The sequence below is a fragment of the Polypterus senegalus genome, chromosome 5, assembly GCF_016835505.1.
Source record: "Polypterus senegalus isolate Bchr_013 chromosome 5, ASM1683550v1, whole genome shotgun sequence".
Classification (NCBI taxonomy): domain Eukaryota; kingdom Metazoa; phylum Chordata; class Cladistia; order Polypteriformes; family Polypteridae; genus Polypterus; species Polypterus senegalus.
Window position 1 is genome coordinate 30,329,758 of NC_053158.1, and position 18,344 is coordinate 30,348,101.

The 18,344-nt window shown below is 39.8% G+C and overlaps 1 protein-coding gene across 1 annotated transcript in view; it reads left to right on the forward strand.

The window, feature by feature from the left end:
* The first annotated feature begins 2,595 nt into the window (after positions 1 to 2,595).
* LOC120530180 (junctophilin-1-like) overlaps positions 2,596 to 18,344 on the forward strand; it is a 159,756-nt gene continuing 144,007 nt past the window's right edge. Inside the window, exon 1 of the mRNA XM_039754419.1 lies at positions 2,596 to 3,171. Coding sequence (XP_039610353.1) covers positions 2,793 to 3,171 — 379 coding nt within the window. The 5' untranslated portion in view covers positions 2,596 to 2,792. The remainder of the gene's footprint in view (positions 3,172 to 18,344) is intronic.

Below are 18,344 nucleotides of genomic sequence, written 5' to 3' on the forward strand. Positions count from 1 at the left end.
AATGTAGAGGTTCTTGCTCCACTCTGCACAGGAGTCACAGTGTGAATGTACAGGCCGGCCATGATAACCAGCAACCTTGATTGGATCCTACAAAGTCTCAGGATGTCCCACAGGATCAACTGAGTCGAATGCTTTATGAAAATCAACAAAGGCCACAAAGAAACTCTGCCGATATTCGCGTTTGTGCTTGAAGAAAACCCTCAGTGCCAGGATGGGGTCAATAGTAGACCTCTTAGGTGTAAAACTAGACTTCTCCAATCACTGGATCACGGTTCCTATTGAGGATGTCCCTAGCAAGGACATTACCTGGCACCAAGAGCAGTGTTATCTCCGAGTACTTGCAGTAGTTGCTGCAATCCAGGCGATCACCCTTCTCTTTGAAGATAGGGACAACAAGTCCCATTTTCCAGTCAGTTGGGATGATGCCTGTCTCCCAAATGGAGGCAGAGATCACTTACAATACCAGGAGGACAGCCTTAACACCAGCCTGAAGAAGTTCACCCCAGATACAACAGATCCCTGCAGCCTTCCCTATCCTCAGCTGGTTCACCACCTATGTAACCTTAGTGAGATTGGGTGGTTCACAGCTAATTGGAGGATCAGCCTCAAGAACCGTGAATGATCAGTGTCCTAGCCAGAGTGATCAGCTTTAAACAACCCAGTGGGTCACAACTGCAGTGTCATCTGTAAGGACCATTCCAACACCCACCCTGACTGCAACTCTCTGAGGAACAGATTTGGATGTGTGTAAGGCCTTGATTCCTCTGTAAGCAGGACGTGGGTCACTAGACCATAAATGGTGTGTCACTTGCTCACAGATTATTCTAACAAATTCCTCTTTATCTGCCATCAGAGCCCTCGCAGCCATCCTCCTCAGTTCCTGCTACTGAGTGAATTTGCCATTAAGTCAAGCACTGCGACTCCTCTCAATAATACCCAGGTTTGCCTTGCAAGATGAAACACCACCTTCTGGGAACACTGACAACACCAACACAACCCTCAGCAACATCAGGGGTCTTGTCATGGAAGATCTCCCACATCATATTAGGATCGGCAGTTGCACCTAAGTCTGCAAGTTCCTCACACAAACCGCTTGCAGATTCATTAGAAACAGCCAGATTTTGGAGTCTGGCCAGGTCCAGTCTCATTCTTCTAGACTACTAGCCCAGGAACTTTGTAAACTCTGCATTTCAGTAGTGGCATTCTCGAAGGTGCACAGACCTGGGACTGACCAGATCTCTGTAGGTAGACCACCTTTTATTGGTCTCGTCACTCGATGGCGATCATACTCAGGGAGTAGCTCTTGCTATGGTGGATCAGCTCCTTTCGATGGTGCCCTATGTCATTCCTTTCAACAAGCATACTATGACACTCAGATTAAGGCACTCTCTGTGTGCCTTGCCTGTTGTCTCAGTGTATGCTCTGACCGTTGTGAGTGATGTCTCAGTGAATGATACATTATTTTCAACTTCACTCAGTGGTTGTTGGGTGCTCCGGAATCGACACTCCTCTGGTCATGGGTGACTTCAATGCGACCACTGGCACTGACAAGGCTGGCTATGAGTATTGTGTTGGTCCACTTAGGTCTGGTGACCGTGGTAAAAATGGCTTTGTGTTCCGTAACTTTGTAAAAGATCAGGTGCTGTGGATCACTGGATCCTGGTCCCAGCGCTCTGAGTCCATTGTTGGACTTGGTATTCCAATACTGGTGGTGCAGTGAAGGAGATCAATCACATCCTCCTGGGCAGACTCTGGGGGCTCTTAAAAACTTCAGGGTCTACAGATGTTCCAAGTTTATGAATTCTGACCACAGACTTGTTGCTTTTGGGTTCCTAGTGCTTTTTCAAATACAAGGTAGTAACCAACTCAGTGCGTCTGCCCATCACAAAGCTTATTATGGCACACCTAAGAATCTATTTACAGTATGGCTAATTAATCAAATACACGTGCTGGGACGATGTGGTTAAATAATAATACAATAATAAATAAAACTACAACTCCCAAAAAACAAAATGTAGACACTGAGTGGACATGTCAACAGGGTGGCATTTGAAGTCAGGTTCCTGGAGTTGCAAGGAGGCAGCGCGAACCATCCACATTTCAATTGGTTTACTTTTCAAACATGTCATTCTGTAGATAATCCAGACAGCTAGCCAACTTTGATATGAGACTTTTTAAATCTCTACTTCTCCTTATAATGAGTCGGACTGACACTGAAAGGGCTGTCTTATCAAAGGAAAAAAGAGCATGTCAAAGAAACCAGTAAACGAGGACGCTTTGGTGAAGAGGATAAGAAGAGCCTCCAGTCGCTGTTGGATGCGCTGGTGACGCGATGCGGGCGGAGATGAGGCTGCAGGTGAGGTCACGCGAACACGCGTATGCGCGCCCCTGCCACTTGCCTAGGGATCAGTGACAGGCTCGCGCATACACTTGTGACTGTATGTGTGTTTGTGTGTGTATCTATCGGTGGTCGCCGAGCACACTTTGCCGGGGGTGGTGCCGCACGCCACTGACGTTCATAGCTGGCAAACAGTCCCTCAACTGGCTGCTTCTCGTCTCCCTCCAATCCCTCCCTCTCTCTCTCTCTCTCACTCACACACGCTCGCTCTTTCGCTCTGTGTCTCTGTGCGTTCGCTGACAGGGGGAGTCATTTAAACACCCGGGAGGAGCAGAGGCAGCAGCTGCAGCACGTCTCTTAGTTGACAGTGAGCGCTCCTGCTCCTCGGCACTCTGCCCTGTAGCCGAGCCCCCTGATTCTGCTGCGCGCATCGCGCCCCTGTCTCCGAAGCTGAATGACGGGCGGACGGTTCGACTTCGACGATGGCGGCACCTACTGCGGCGGCTGGGAGGATGGGAAAGCCCACGGGCACGGCATCTGCACTGGACCCAAAGGCCAAGGCGAGTACTCGGGCTCCTGGTCGCACGGCTTCGAGGTGGTCGGGGTGTACACCTGGCCGAGCGGGAATATGTACCAAGGCTACTGGGCACAGGGCAAGAGGCACGGACTAGGTGTGGAGACGAAGGGCAAGTGGATGTACCGAGGAGAATGGAGCCATGGATTCAAGGGTCGCTACGGGGTCCGGCAGAGCCTTAACACCCCAGCAAGATACGAGGGCACCTGGAGCAACGGGCTGCAGGACGGCTACGGCGTGGAAACCTACGGAGACGGAGGTATTTAAACAGTGGCTTCAGCTTAAACAACTGGGTTTAGCAACAATATTGATAATTATCAGTAGTGCATAATATGAATATTCAATAGAAACGGTGCCTTATTTTAACGATTTTTCTAATGTATTTTTATTTTTTTTTTTGCTAAAGTTGAATCGCAGTCCTCTCACTCTCATATTCAGTTCACAGTCTGACACCAAGAAAAGGTGCGCGGAGTCCGCGAATGCAACACGCGGAGCCAAATGTAGAAGTCGCACGGATCCCTTTAACTACGGGGCGACGATCAGCGGACAGATGGCGCAGCACCCTCATCTAGACATATATTTTAAATAAGTGTGCCATCCTGAAACCGAGCAGGTCAGCATACCCCTACTGAGAGGTCATCGGCAGGAATAGTTACAGATCCAAAAAGAGATTCCGATCTCCACGATCGCGGGTCACTTGCAGCTGGCTGCTCAGCACTTAGCAAAGCTTCTGTTGACATATGATAGAGGGTGTTGTTATTTTTTCGGGTTGGGTTGAAAAAGAAATCAAATCTAAACTAAAACGACAGGTGTCATCTTCTACTCACGTTTACTTTATAACCTAGGTTTGGAGCACGTTTGCAGAGATTTAAAAGCCTCGAAGAAACAAGTGTCGAGTCACACGTGTAGCACGCTGCTGTTGAACTTAAGAGCGAACTGCGTGTTTGTAGTCGCTGGAATGATGTGGACTTATTTTTGGAAGCAAGTCTGCTTGAATTCTGCCTTTAGTGGCTAAATGAGCTGGATGGACTGAGTTTTCTCGTTTGTAAAATTTAAACTTGAATAAATGTCGTAACGAGTGACATTTAAGCTATTTTTTCTGTTTTGACCATGCTGCTTAATGCCGATTAAACGTAGCGTAATATTTCGTCCTTAACAAAATTGATCATTTATTATATTTGGACTTAATCCAACTACCCGTTTAGATATCGAATAATATTAGGCAAATGGCTAAAACACGTCATCGTCGAATTTATTAATCGCTTCCTGGCTTTCTTTTCGTTTATTGCTTTTAACTTGTAACATTGCATGACTCCAAGGTTTTATTCATTATTAACGCGTTAATAATTAAAATTATTTACTGAAGTTTTGTAATTAAAATATGACACCTAGTTTTAAAAATGCAGCCTTATTTCTATCGCTCACGCGGCGGAAGCTGAAAGTTACATGGGAAAAAATAAATGACATATGGTGTTTTAAAATGAGTAGCATATGATTCTGTAATCTAAAAAGGACCTATTATGTCCTAGCATACTTCATCATGTAATAATAATTAAAAAAATCATAGTGGTTTTAAATGATTTCTGGCACAGCAGTAGGTTAGAGCATTAGAACATTACAAGTATATAGAATTTTCAAAACTGCTTAATCCCTTTTAGGGTCAAGGAGGAGACCTTTTCAAGTGGCAGCAGGTGCAAGGAATTGACCTTCCCTGGGCAGATACCTCAGCACACCAACATGCAGAAATACTCACATTCATGGAAAAAAATTAATTTGCCACTCCTATTTTGCTGGACTTTAAGCACAGGCCTTCAGCAGCATTCAATGAAGACCAAATGTTATTTAAAATAGTTATTGCAATAGCTGGAGGTTCATAAAACTATCATTTATTGCACACTTAAATCAGCATCAGCAGTAAAGGTTCAATTAAATGCAAACTGTAGTCCACGCCTTAAGAAGACAGAAAATAATATTTTCTTATGTAATAGAAAGGTAGACTGAGCCTAATTACTAATCCCTGGAAGAACTCAATTTGATCTCATTAAGGATTGTTACCATTGTTTTGTCTAATGTGAAGTCGTAAAAGGTTTGTAAAAAGGAGGAAAACATTTATTACCCATCAGTAAATTAGGCAGAATCTCTGAAGAGATTGAAGTAAACAATAAAAGCATAAGGGGAGCATGGTGGCACAGTTGTTAGTATTTGCTGCAAAATGGATCCAGTGTCATGAACCCCAACTTCTGGTGATGGGTTATCTTAAGCACTGGCAGAGCTGGAAGAGGCCGGTCTTCTGGAGGCAGGGTGGAAGTGATGTCACGATTCTTCTGGAACGTCCTCCTGAATTCCACAGGCAGAAGTGGAAAAGGAGTTAGCAATTGTGTTGCTCCTCTGTTCTTTCCACTGTAACGTATAAAACAAAAGCCTGTTAACCCCCCCCCCCTTATGCCTGACAACATATATAAAAGCTTATGCAGTTGTTTATTTAGAAGAACAAAAATGCAATATAACAGTGTTACTGTGCTGAGTACAAAATCATTGTTTTATTTATAAATGGACTATGTGTGTCTCATGGTTTAGTTCTAAATTAAGGTATATTTTACTGAAACAAAAGTAAGTGTTCTAATACAATTTGGTGAACTTGATCATGTCATTCAAAGAACACTCTGCAGTATTTGTAATGGTAGCAATTCATGTTTTAAAAAGAATATGGCAGTCAGCTTATTATAAAACTCTGCCCACCCATTTTTATCACACCTGCTTTGTCGAATGCAATGGACATGTGTCTTGGGCTAATTGGCTTGCTAGGAATTTCCTCAGGCTCTGGTTTCCTGGTACTCTGCTACTGAGGAAACAGTAAGACAATGACTAATGTATAGCAGTATACACACTCTCTATGGGCCATGCAGTGGACTGGCACCCTGTTCATGGTTTGTTCTTGGTTTGTGCCCAGTGCTGCTCTGATAAGCTTCAACCCATGCAACCTGAATTGGAAAAGCCGGGTTAATAATGGAACAGAAGAATAATTTGAAAGTGAAACACTAAATTCACTGAGTGATAACTGACCTCTTATTAGCCACTGAGCACAAGAGTTAACAGTTTTGTACAATATAGAAAGTTGTGCACCATTTTATTATTCAGTGAAGCACAAAGTACTTGTGTTCTGTTATATTGGTAGCAACTGAAAGTGGGATTTGCATGTAGACAGTGTAAGTAAAGTTAAAAGCTAGTGACACAGAGTAGCCCTTTACCAGCTATATTGAATCTTACACATTTTGAATGCTTCCATGTAAATATTAGGTATTGCATATATTGAACCTTACATCTCATAAAATTCTTACTTTGCCTCAGTATATTCATGAAAGTGGTGATGTACGTGAATACGTGTTCGTTTTTTTCTGTTATACAAATACATGCCACCTCAAAAATCTGAACCCAGGCAAAGTTTAAATATCACACTTTCTAACTTTGACAGCAGGTGGGAAGAGTTCAGTGTTAACTGTAATTACTCCTTTTGAACTGAAGACTTGATAGAATATTCACTAGTCAGTGACTAAGATGGACACACAGAGTTCCTCACTTTTCACATAGGTGGAAAAAAAATTCAAAAGTAATTGAATGTGAGCTTTGTAAGATTTTCTGCTTTCTTTTCTTAGGAGATTTACAGGATTAAAACTCGGCAGAGAAAATTCACTATATAGACATTTACAGAGGACAGATGACCTTAATCAACATGTAGTGGATCAATCACAATCCATGCATTCCAGTGTTGGGTTTCAATCATCAGTATGTCTAGAAAAAATCCATGTTAATGTTTATTTTAATATAGTATCCTTTCGGGCATACCGACACTAAATGTGGTTATCAAAAAGCTCCCAAAATTACATTTTAAATATTTGGGGATGTGTGTCTTTAATTACCCTAACATCATGCATCAATCATAATCCATGTATACATACTGGGGTCCAGTCACTATTACCAACAGACAAGCCAATTCAGATATTTCAATCCAGGCTTGAATTATGTAGTGCCTTTCAGAACACACCTACTCTTGGTATTTTTCAAAGCTCCCAATTGAAAGCAACAAGGTAACAAAGCACAATTTAATAACATACTCATTTACAGGCAAATGCAAATAATGCGTCCAGACGCAAAATCAGAAAAAGCACTGACAGCAGGTCTTGATAGGCAGCACAGGAGAGTCAGTTAGTATTCAGTGTAAATAAAAGTCTTGTGAAAATAAAGTAAATATGAAAGGAGCTGCCTCACGGATCCAGCATCCTGGGTTGGAAAGCTATGCTTGGTTGTTGTCTGTGTGAATTTTAAGCATTCTGGCCCAGTTTACTTGGATTTTTATCCACATCCAACGGTTTAACTCTTATAATAATAATAATACATTTTATTTATATCCCATATCCCATATTCCATCCATAAAGATATATATAATAGTTGGATTAATTAGTGGGTGTGCCTTGTGGCCTGTGATCAAGCTGTAAGGTTTGTTTCCCGCCTTGTGTTCGGTGCTGCTGGGCTACGCTTTGGCCGCTCTTGACTCTGAATTGGAATAACTGGGCTTGAGAATATAAACGAGTACAAAAACAGAAAATATGCAAGCAAAGAGAAAACGGTAGATTTCCAGATATGATAATATAAAATTATTAAATGATCAATATACTCTTTAAAGGTGCAAGCAAGAGGTATATTGTTAATGAAAGGGTGGGCACTGAGGAAGATTTGTGTGTGTTAACTAGTCGTTGGCATAGATATGGCCAGGCATGCCGCGTTTAGCTGAACTATACTTAGATTATCAAGTAATAAGACGTTTGGGGAGCACTTGTGTGAACTTCTGCTCCATAGTTGCAGTTTGGTTGTTGTAAAATTAGACTGACATTTGAGCTGTGCAGTTGGCTTATGCTTTTTAAATGATATATATATGTATAAATAAAGTAATTGGTCTGCTTTATGCAAGATTTAGCATCAATTGGTAACCTGGTGTTCATATTTGAATACATTTTTGGAATCCAAGTAATACCTGATTAGAATTTAATTGACACAAAATACATTACATTTTTAGAGAGATGTAATCTTTATGTTTAGACTAGTTCAAGTCATTTTTTCAGCCTGGTATTATAAAAGCATGTGGTACACATATCTAAAGGATGTTTAGTCAAATTTTATTACAGTGGTTTTTAGGATAATGTCTGTTCCTCTTTTAAAATTCATTGTATACCTTATAAGATTTAAAACAACTTTAGGTAACATAACATTGGTAACATTGTCTATGATGGACTGGTGCCATGTACAAGATTCTTTCCTGCTTTGTTTTTGGCATTGCCACCATAGGGCTAACCTACCCAGGACCCTAATTTGGATTATGCAATTGATAAATGAAATAATTAAAAAAATGACTTTTTTATTAGGAAAAAGTGTGGAAATGTATTATTATCTAAAGAAGCCTTTCATATTATCTTTCCTATTTCAAAGTCAAAGCATTATTCTGATGAGATTTGGTTTGAACTGAAAGCACCATCCTCTGATTTAGGAATGAAATGAATGAAAAGAGATTACATCCTTGTAATTTCAGCAGTATTCAAGATCTGAATGAAATGAAGTAATAAATCAGCCAGTTCTAGGTTTTATAAACATACTATAGCAAAGCATTTGACTGCAGTTACCATAAGTCTTAGATAATACATTTTTGAAAGATAAAATTGGTTACCTAGTATTTTTAATTTTCTTTTCTGGATAGCCTAGGAAAGTTACGAGTATACCAAAGGTTTTGCTTTGTACATTTATTGAGAGTTTGATCACCACATTTGTATCCATACTGTATATACAGTAATCCCTCCTCGATCGCGGAGGTTGCGTTCCAGACCCCCCGCGATAGGTGAAAATCCATGAAGTAGAAACCATATGTTTGTATGGTTATTTTTATATATTTTAAATCCTTATAAACTCTCCCACACTGTTTATAAATATTCCCCACAGAGTTATACAGCATAATCCCTTTGTATTCTCTGTTGTACACAGTTTATATACAGTAAAACCTAAATATTATTTTAAAGATATAGAGTGTTTCCGATACCACATGTTACAGCCGTTACGATAGACAGGCCACCAGCAATAAATACGTACAATGCAAGAAAAATAGTATACAGTAAATGTGTGTACAGTGACACTAAACGTAAATACATTTACTAAGTACTGTAAGTAGAAAATTAATTATGGTTACTCACCAACAATGACATGATGACTTGTTCGATAACAATGAGTTTAATTTTACTTCACAACAAAGGAGAGCGTTACAGCTCTTCTAAAGGAGCCTCTTCAGGCGACTGTGTAGCACCGCCATTGTTCTTCTTCCGCAAGTCTTCAATCCAAATCCCTAAAGCAGATTCCATCCAGACTACTGCCTTATTACATCCACTTACAACTCGTTTTGCATCCTGGTTAAAAGGACACTGCGGCCGTAGATCTTATATTCCTTTCCTACTTTTTAAATAAAAAGAATCATAGCCTCATTGATGTTGTAATGGCGTCCTACAGCAGTGTAGCTTTTCCCTTCCTTCTACAAATGCAAAACGTTTACCTTTTCGGCAATCGCTAACATCTTCCGTTCGCGCTTGGGCACGGCCCCTGAAGCAGTAGCAAGAGCAGGTCGTTTTGGAGCTATAATGAAGGGCTTGACTATGCACAAAGATAAACACAAAAGAGCACAACTCTTTACACAGCGAAACACGTTGATGCTGAATGAGCGAGACGAGACTTCCTGGTTAACACTGCATTCAGCACACAGGAACTTAACTGCGTGCTCTGATTGGTTAGCTTCTCAGTCAGGAGAACTTAACTACGTGCTCAGATTGGCTAGCTTCTCAGTCATCCGCCAATAGCGTCCCTTGTATGAAATCAACTGGGCAAACCAACTGAGGAAGCATGTACAGGAAGTAAAAAGACACATTGTCCGCAGAACCCTTGAAGCAGCGAAAAATCCGCTTAATATATTTAGTTATGCTTACATATAAAATCCGCGATAGAGTGAAGCTGCGAAAGTCGAAGCGCGATATAGTGAGGGATTACTGTACTTCAAAAATCCAGATGAAACATAATTACATAATTACAAAAGTACCATCTGAAAAGTCTGTCTGCTCAATTTATGTATCAGTCCAGTTAAATCTTGATAGATGTAAGCCATAATAAGCAAAATTAACTATTTAAGAAGTGGAAACAAGACAACACTATTGCATTCTTTCTTAAAGAATCATCCTCCATTATATCCGATTGGATTGTCTGCTGTCAATACAGTTCACGTTTGAGTAGTGTAGTAAGAAGAGACTAGCTAGTTGATGGTGTCAAAATTATTAAAGGTAGACTTTGGTCCATTTGTCCTCAGCCTTTATATCCATTGTATCAATGAATGTGTCTAGTTTTGATGAGATCTAACAGGTACTGTATGAGTGGGAAAAGAGACGAAAAAAGTTATGAGGATAGATGTGGCCCTAATGGTGCAGAGTGAAAGCAGCAAGTTTAAGGAGGTAAACAGGCATGAAAAGGTCTGAAGTTAATTGAGCCTTGTCTTCTTATATAGTGGCATTTACTTTAGAGCAAGAAGTTCTGTATTGGACAATATACATGTTGGGAGATTACTTGTGTTTGTGAAGTGATTTGGTATTACTCTTTGCCGAAATGTCAAGGAGCAATGATTGAAATACAATAAAAGCTGCAAAATTATTAATTCAGCATTCAGTAGTTGGCTGCAAATGGAACTCATTGCTATTGTGTGAAATATGCATGTTCGTATTAATCAGCAATTATCCACATTTGAAATTTACCAATATGTTGACTATAGGAAACAGGCTGCATCCTAATTATTTTCGAAGTGGCTGTACATTAGGGTTTTTAGCACATCTTCTCATACAGGTATCAAGGAGGTTTTTTAAGTATGTAATGGCTCCAGTGTATGATTTTTGCTAGATAAAATTGTGATTTTATAAGTGAAATATTTCAGGACAATATTGTACCATGAACAGACCAATTTGCAAATGTTCCCATCATCCTTAGGTTCCTGTGTAGCAGCTGCCACATTGAAAGTAAACCAAAAGTTAAAGCTACTTTGCCACAAAAGGTGTGGAAGAAGAAACGGAAGAAAAAAACAGTGGTGACTTCTGTCCATACAGAAACTCAGAAGGTGTAATTCTATTTGTAATATTTCATGTTTAAAAAAAATACAATCAGATTATTATACAACTCTGCCCATCCATCCATTTTCTAACCCGCTGAATCCGAATACAGGGTCACGGGGATCTGCTGGAGCCAATCCCAGCCAACACAGGGCACAAGGCAGGAGCCAATCCTGGGCAGGGTGCCAACCCACCGCAGGACACACACACAAACACACACTAGGGCCAATTGAGAATCGCCAATCACCAATCCACCTAACTTGCATGGCTTTATATTGTGGGAGGAAACCGGAGCGCCCGGAGGAAACCCACGCAGACACGGGGAGAACATACGAACTCCATGTAAGGAGGACCCGGGAAGTGAACCCGGGTCACCTAACTGCGAGGCAGCAGCGCTACCACTGCGCCACCGCAACTCTGCCCATTTATTCATTATCACACTATTTTAGTCCAATGCAGCCAAAATGATAGTGTATTGAGAAGAGGTAAATCAGTAATAAAGTCCATAGTAATATCTTCCTATTGATGTGTGGTAAACCGACAGGTAGACTTGAGACAGTTTTGGTTTGCTACAGGCTTCACATACTGAGACATCGTCATGAGGATCCTGCTGCATTTTTTTCCTACCAAAAATCTTTTAATTAATTCTAACATCTGTGTGATGCCTGGATGCCCAGACATAACTGAACCCATTCAAATATTGTAGTTCTGTATGGTACAGAAGTACTAAAGTAGTATGAGATTTATCCAAAGAAATAATAAGTTTGGAACATTGAAACCCCTAATTGTTAGGAAAATATTAAGTTAAACTGTCTAAAGAATAATGCCTACATGGTGTGTCTTATCTTGAAATACATAAGAATTTTATGATCTGTAAATATAACAAATGGAAATTTGGCTACCTTCTTCCAGTGCTAGTTTAATAGTTCTCTAGTTAATTTCCTAGAGAAAAGGGCAATGTACTGAACCAGTTTCAAGAACAAATTAGTGAGAGAATAGCAACATCCTGATACTAGAAGTGTTGACATCAAAAATACATTTTTTTTTTTTTTTTATTTATTAATTTTATTACAATCAATACATAGCAATCAAGTTTTTACAAAAAAAAAATTATGCTAAGAACAGATCGATCCCCACCCTTGAGAGAGAGAGCAAGCCAAACGGTGTAAAATTTAAGGCTTGTAAAAATACCTAAATCAACAAATTCTCTGTGCTTTATAAACTCATTTCAAAATATTACTGATTAGATCCTGCCATGTTTTGAAAAAAGTCTGCACAGATCCTCTAACTGAGTATTTGATTTTTCCAATTTTAAATAATATAACACATCGGTTTCCCACTGACTTAAAAGAGGAGAGTTTGGGTTCTTCCAGTTTATCAGAATAAGTCTGCGTGCCAACAGTGTAGTGAATGCAATCACAATTTGTTTGTCTTTCTCCACTTTAAGACCCTCTGGAAGAACCCCAAACACAGCTGTTAATGGGTTAGGAGGGATTGTAAGTCCAAGACTGTCTGAGAGGTAATTAAAATTTTTGTCCAGAATAATGTTAATTTGGTGCAGGCCCAGAACATGTGACCTAGTGAGGCTGGGGCTTGGTTGCAACGTTCGCAGGTTGGATCATGCCCTGGAAACATTTTGGAGAGTTTTAGTCGAGACAGATGTGCTCGATATATAATTTTGAGTTGTATAATTGTATGCTTTGCATATGGAGCTTGAGTGAATTCTCTGCATTGCTACTTTCCACTCCTTTTCTGATATATTAATTGAGAGGTCATTTTCCCAGTGTCCTCTTGGATCTTTGAAAGGAAGGGATTGTAAAAGGATTTTATATATTGTAGAGATGGAGTCTAACTCCTTGAAATTGAGCAATAATTTTTCCAGCGTGGATGAGGGTGCAAGATGAGGAAAATCTGGAAGGTTCTGTTTAACAAAGTTCCTGATTTGAAGATAGTGAAAGAAATTTGTAGCTGGAATGTTAAATTTGGAATGTAATTGTTCATAGGATGCAAAGACGTTGTCTATATAAAGATCTCTAAGCAAGTTAATTCCAAATTTTTCCAGATATTAAAACTGCATATGTTTGTGAGGGTTGAAAGAGGTGGTTCTTTTGCAGGGTGCCACAGAAAGAAGCTTCTCCGTCTTAAAATGCTTTCTACATTGGTTCCAGATTCTAAGTGAGTGGAGCACAATTGGGTTATTAGTGTATTGCCGATAGCGTGTGTTTATTGGAGCAGAGCAAGGAATACAAAGAAGTACTGCAGGATTTTACTTCTATTGCGGTCCATGCCTGTGTATGTTCTTCTATTTGTGTCCAGGTTCTTATCGACTGTATATTTGCGCCCAGTAATAAAACTGGAAGTTAGGTAGAGCCATGCCGCCTTCTGCCTTTTGTCTTTGTAGGGTCGCTCTTTTGATGCGTGGATGTTTAGAATTCCAAATAAATGAGGTTATTGTTGAATCTAATTGCTTAAAGAACGATTTATTAATGTATATTGGTATGTTTTGAAATAAAAAGGAGCTTAGGAAGAATATTCATCTTAACAGTGTTAATTCTTCCAGCTAGAGTGAGATGAAGAGTTGACCATCTATGCAAGTCTTGTTTAATTTTTTCCATGCAGACACCGAAATTTTGTTGATATAGAGCTTTATGTTTACTTGTGATGTTTAACCCGAGGTATTTAAACTGTTCTGCAATGATAAAAGGAAGGGTGTCTAATCTAATATTATATGCTTGAGAATTCACGGAAAGAGTACACTTTTATTCAGATTAATTCTGAGACCAGAGAGCTTTTGAAATTCTGTGAGTGCTGCTAAGACTGCAGGCACAGAATTTTCTGGGTCCGATATATACAGTACCATGTCATCTGCATATAATGAGATTTTCTGTTCCAGTCCTTCTCTGCTAATCCCCTTTATCTGATCAGTATTTCGACAATGTATTGCCAGTGGTTCAATGGCAATTGCAAACAGCAGTGGTGACAAAGGGCATCCTTGTCTTGTGCCACGTTCTAGTTTAAAGTAGTCTGAGCAAATGTTATTGATGCAAACTGAAGCTTCTGGGTTAGTATACAGTAATTTAATCCATGCACAAATGTTCGGGCCAAACCCAAACTTCTCCAAAATAGTAAAAGGTATTTCCATTCAATCATGTCGAATGCTTTTTCTGCATCCAATGATAATAATATTTCTGGGGTGTTTGATTTAGTTGGTGAGTATATTACATTAAACAGGCGTCGAAGATTTGAAGATAAGTGTCGGCCCCTAATAAATCCAGTTTGGTCTTGTGATATTACTGAGGGAGCACTTTCTCCATCCTTCTAGCTATGATTTTAGAGAGTATTTTAACGTCGTTATTCAGAAGTGAAATTGGTCTGTATGATGCACATTGTAATAAGTCCTTATTTTGTTTTGGAAAGACAGTGATTAGTGCTTGAAAGGTTTGTGGAAGAGATTGGTTATCTCTGGCTTCTGTAAATGTTGCTAATAGGAGGGAGCTAGCTGAGCGGAGAATTTCTTGTAAAACTCTGCAGGGTAGCCGTCAGGGCCTGCTGCTTTTCCACCTTGGAGTGACTTTATAGCATCCAGTAATTCTGATAATGACAGAGGTTTATCGAGTTCCTCCACACTAAAAGCGTCAATTTGTGGTATCTGTAATTTATCCAGAAATGCATTAGATTGTATATTGTCTTCTTTAAACTCAGTAGTATATAGGGATTTATAGTAGTCTCTAAAAGTGTACATTATATTTTTGTGTTCGATGATTTTATCTCCGTCGTGTTAGTAATTACGAGATTGCGTTATGTACATCTTGCTTGTGAATTTGTTGCTAAAAGCTTATTAGCTTTCTCTCCATGTTCATAATAATGATGTCTGGATTTGTAAATTAGTTGTTCGGTTTCTTTAGTTGTCAAGAGGTTTAATTCTGAATGTAGAGCCTGCCTCCTCTTATGTAGAGTCTCGCTTGGTAGTCTGGCATGTTCTTCATCTATTTTAGTAATTTCGCTTTTTATCTCTGCTACTTTCTTCGCTTCGGATTTATTTCTGTGGGAAAGATATGAGATAATCTGTCCTCTTAAGAAGGCCTTAAGAGTTTCCCAGAGTATTCCTGCAGAGATCTCAGGGGATGTATTTGTCTCTAGAAAGAATTCAATTTGTTTGGATATAAATTCAGTACAATTCTCGTCAGCTAATAGAAGCGGATTGAGCGCCATCTGCGGGTGAGTGTATGGGGCTTAGTAATTTCAGCTCCAAGATCATCGGAGCATGGTCTGAAATAACAATAGCATCGTATTTACAAGATTTAATCTTAGGCAAGAAGTTATTATCTATAAAGAAGTAATCAATCCTTGAGTAGCAATGATGTACTGGTGAGTAGAAAGAATATGTTCTTGAATTTGGGTTTAAAAACCTCCAGGGATCTGATAAGTTGTGATCAGTTATAAACTTTGTAATTATCTTTGCGGTGTTAGTTGCCGTTCCCCCTGTGGAGGAAGTCTTATCTAAAAGTGGATTTAGAACACAATTAAAGTCCCCAGCCATTATAAGTTTATGAGTGTTCAGATTGGGAATGGATGCAAATAAATTTTGTATAAATTCCTTATCATCAACATTAGGTGCATAAACATTTATCAAAATCATTTTACAGTTAGATAAGTCTCCCATGACCATCACATATCTCCCTTCAGGATCCAATACTACATCTGATGCTACAAATGGTACTGTTCTATGTATGAGAATTCCCACCCTCTAGTTTTCTTTGTAAAACTAGAATGGAACATTTGGCCAGTCCAGTCTTTTGCAGCCGGAACTGATCCTTACTTAGTAAGTGGGTTTCCTGTAAAAATACTATTTTAGCATTTAGACCTGTTAGGTGAGAAAGTACTTTCTTTCTCTTTAATTCGTGATTCAGGCCTTTAACATTCCAGCTTACGAAGTTAACTGTCCCATCATGGAGACACTGATTCTGAGTTTTTGATGTCATTTTATAGTCTTAACTGGAAGTGAAATAGTTTAGGTCTTAATTTCCTATTCCCCCAAGAGTTGTTGCCATGCAGCTTATTATTACGTTGATAGTTATAATTATAAAGATTGAGATGATAGATTAGATATAGATCAAGCCTGCTCTCTTTCTCTTCCCCTTAACCCCCACCCTCCCTTTTTGCCTCCCCAGGTGAGGCTAAAACCCACTTCATGCAGTCCCAGTCCTCTGACATACCCAGAGACAGAGCACGTCCAAAGCACATCAAGCCCCCATGCAGTGGCGCTTTAAGGTTAAAAGATAGAGATATCTGTTACCAATATAGTCTTTAAAAGAGGAAAAAGAAAAAAAAGAAAAGAATTTTGCACTTAATATATATATATATATAATCTTCAGCAATTTTAGTGCATTAAGATGATATCCCCAGATAATAAACCCAGGTGATGGTGTTAAAGATGTGTCCAAAACAAGCATAACAAGTCTTAATGCAGTAATAGCAATAACAGCAAACCAAGGGTATGATATTGAACAGTCTCATTTAGGGTACACATGAAATAATTAGAAAAGAAAAAGAGGAGGAAAACGTAATTAAGCACAATAAAACATAAACATATAGTGCCCTAGTAATACTAAGTAATAATAAGTAATAAGTAAGTAATAATAATAATAAGTAAGTAATAATAAGAATATGAGAATATATGCTGATAAAAACCCGTATTTTAAAACAAATAGATCAGACAGTAGATTATTAATCCTAGCTTTATCATTTACCGCCATGACTCACAATTATGTATCAGAATAGTCCCGGGATCAGCTTTCTTAATTCATTTTCTGCTTCCTCCTTGCTAGCGAAAACATAGAAATGACCCTGCCATTCCACTTTCAGTTTTGCGGATACAGGAGGCGTATTTGACATTGGCTTGCCGTAGCAGCTGTTTAATATTATAGAAGGCTGCGCGTTTAATAGCTGTTGCTGGAGAGAAGTCAGGGAAGACGAATGTGGCAATTTTCATATATAATATCTTCCTTTTTTCTGAGGAGTTCCATCACCTCTAACTTAAATGATAATCGTTCAAAACGAACTATAAAAGATCTTGGTCGGGGTCTGACGGTGTTTGATCCGCGTACGCGGTAAGCCGCTGCTATCTCAGATTCTGCTTTAAAGTCGCCCCCGATTATTTTAGAAAAAGTTCAGTTGCGAATTTCACAGGGTTTAAACTTTCTCGATTCTCCGGCAGGCCTTCAATTCTGACATTATACCTTCTACTCCCATCTTCTAAAGCAGCCAGTCTGTCTCCAAGTTTTTCTCCGAGTTTTTTACATTCCGAACTGACATTTACTGCTCTTTCCTCGGCACTGGCAGCTAGATGTTCGGCTATTTCGATCCGATTCGTGAATGTCTCACTAAGATGCTCCAATTGATCAGCAAGCGTGCTCAGTTTAACGAGTTTTTCTCAATGCGCTCTTCAATTTTACCCAGCACCTGTCGAAGTTCAAGTTGTACCTCTTGACGCAGCCTTTCATTTGCCTGTTGGAATTCCTGTCGCAGCCTTTCATTTGCCTGTTGGATTTCCTGTCGCAGACATTCATTGGCCTGTTTCATCTCCTGTTTCAGTCTCTCATGTGCCTTTGCCGTTGCTTTCTCATTAGCCTTCTCGCTTTTCTTTATATCTTGCGTGAGCTCAGCGAGCAACACTTTCAGTTCAGAAAGCTCAAATGTGCCTTCTTGTACCGTAGATCCCGCGTAATTGCGTAACTGAAGCCGCGGACCTCCCGGCCTTTTCCAGTTTCAGGTAATCCTCTCCAATCGGCGAGCTATCCACATCTGCACTCACGATTGCACCTTCGCTCTCCTTTTCGCTCTCAGCCGGCGACGATGTAGCGGACCGTGGTCCCGAGGAGTCTGTACTTTCGCCCATCTGGTCCAGGTCTGTCTCTGACAGGCCGTATCTCGAGCTAGGGCTTGCTGATCGCAGCTTGGATGTAGCTTTAGTCTTCGATTCTTTCGGACCCCCCTTCTTGTTGGCCATGTTTATATGTGTTTATATATACTGTAGCGGTCCCTCTCGGGTTGAATAAATACAGGATATCTCAGAATAATAAGCAAATAATATGAAAAATAGCACCACTGCTAGCGGAGCTCCACTTCAGACGTCCATCTCTCGCATCGGACGAGACCAATCTCAAAAATACATTTTTGACAAGGACCTGGATGTCTTGTAGTAGTAGTGAATAGGACCTTTAAATATTTGAAAGCCTCTTGTGCCTCTGGTGTCCAA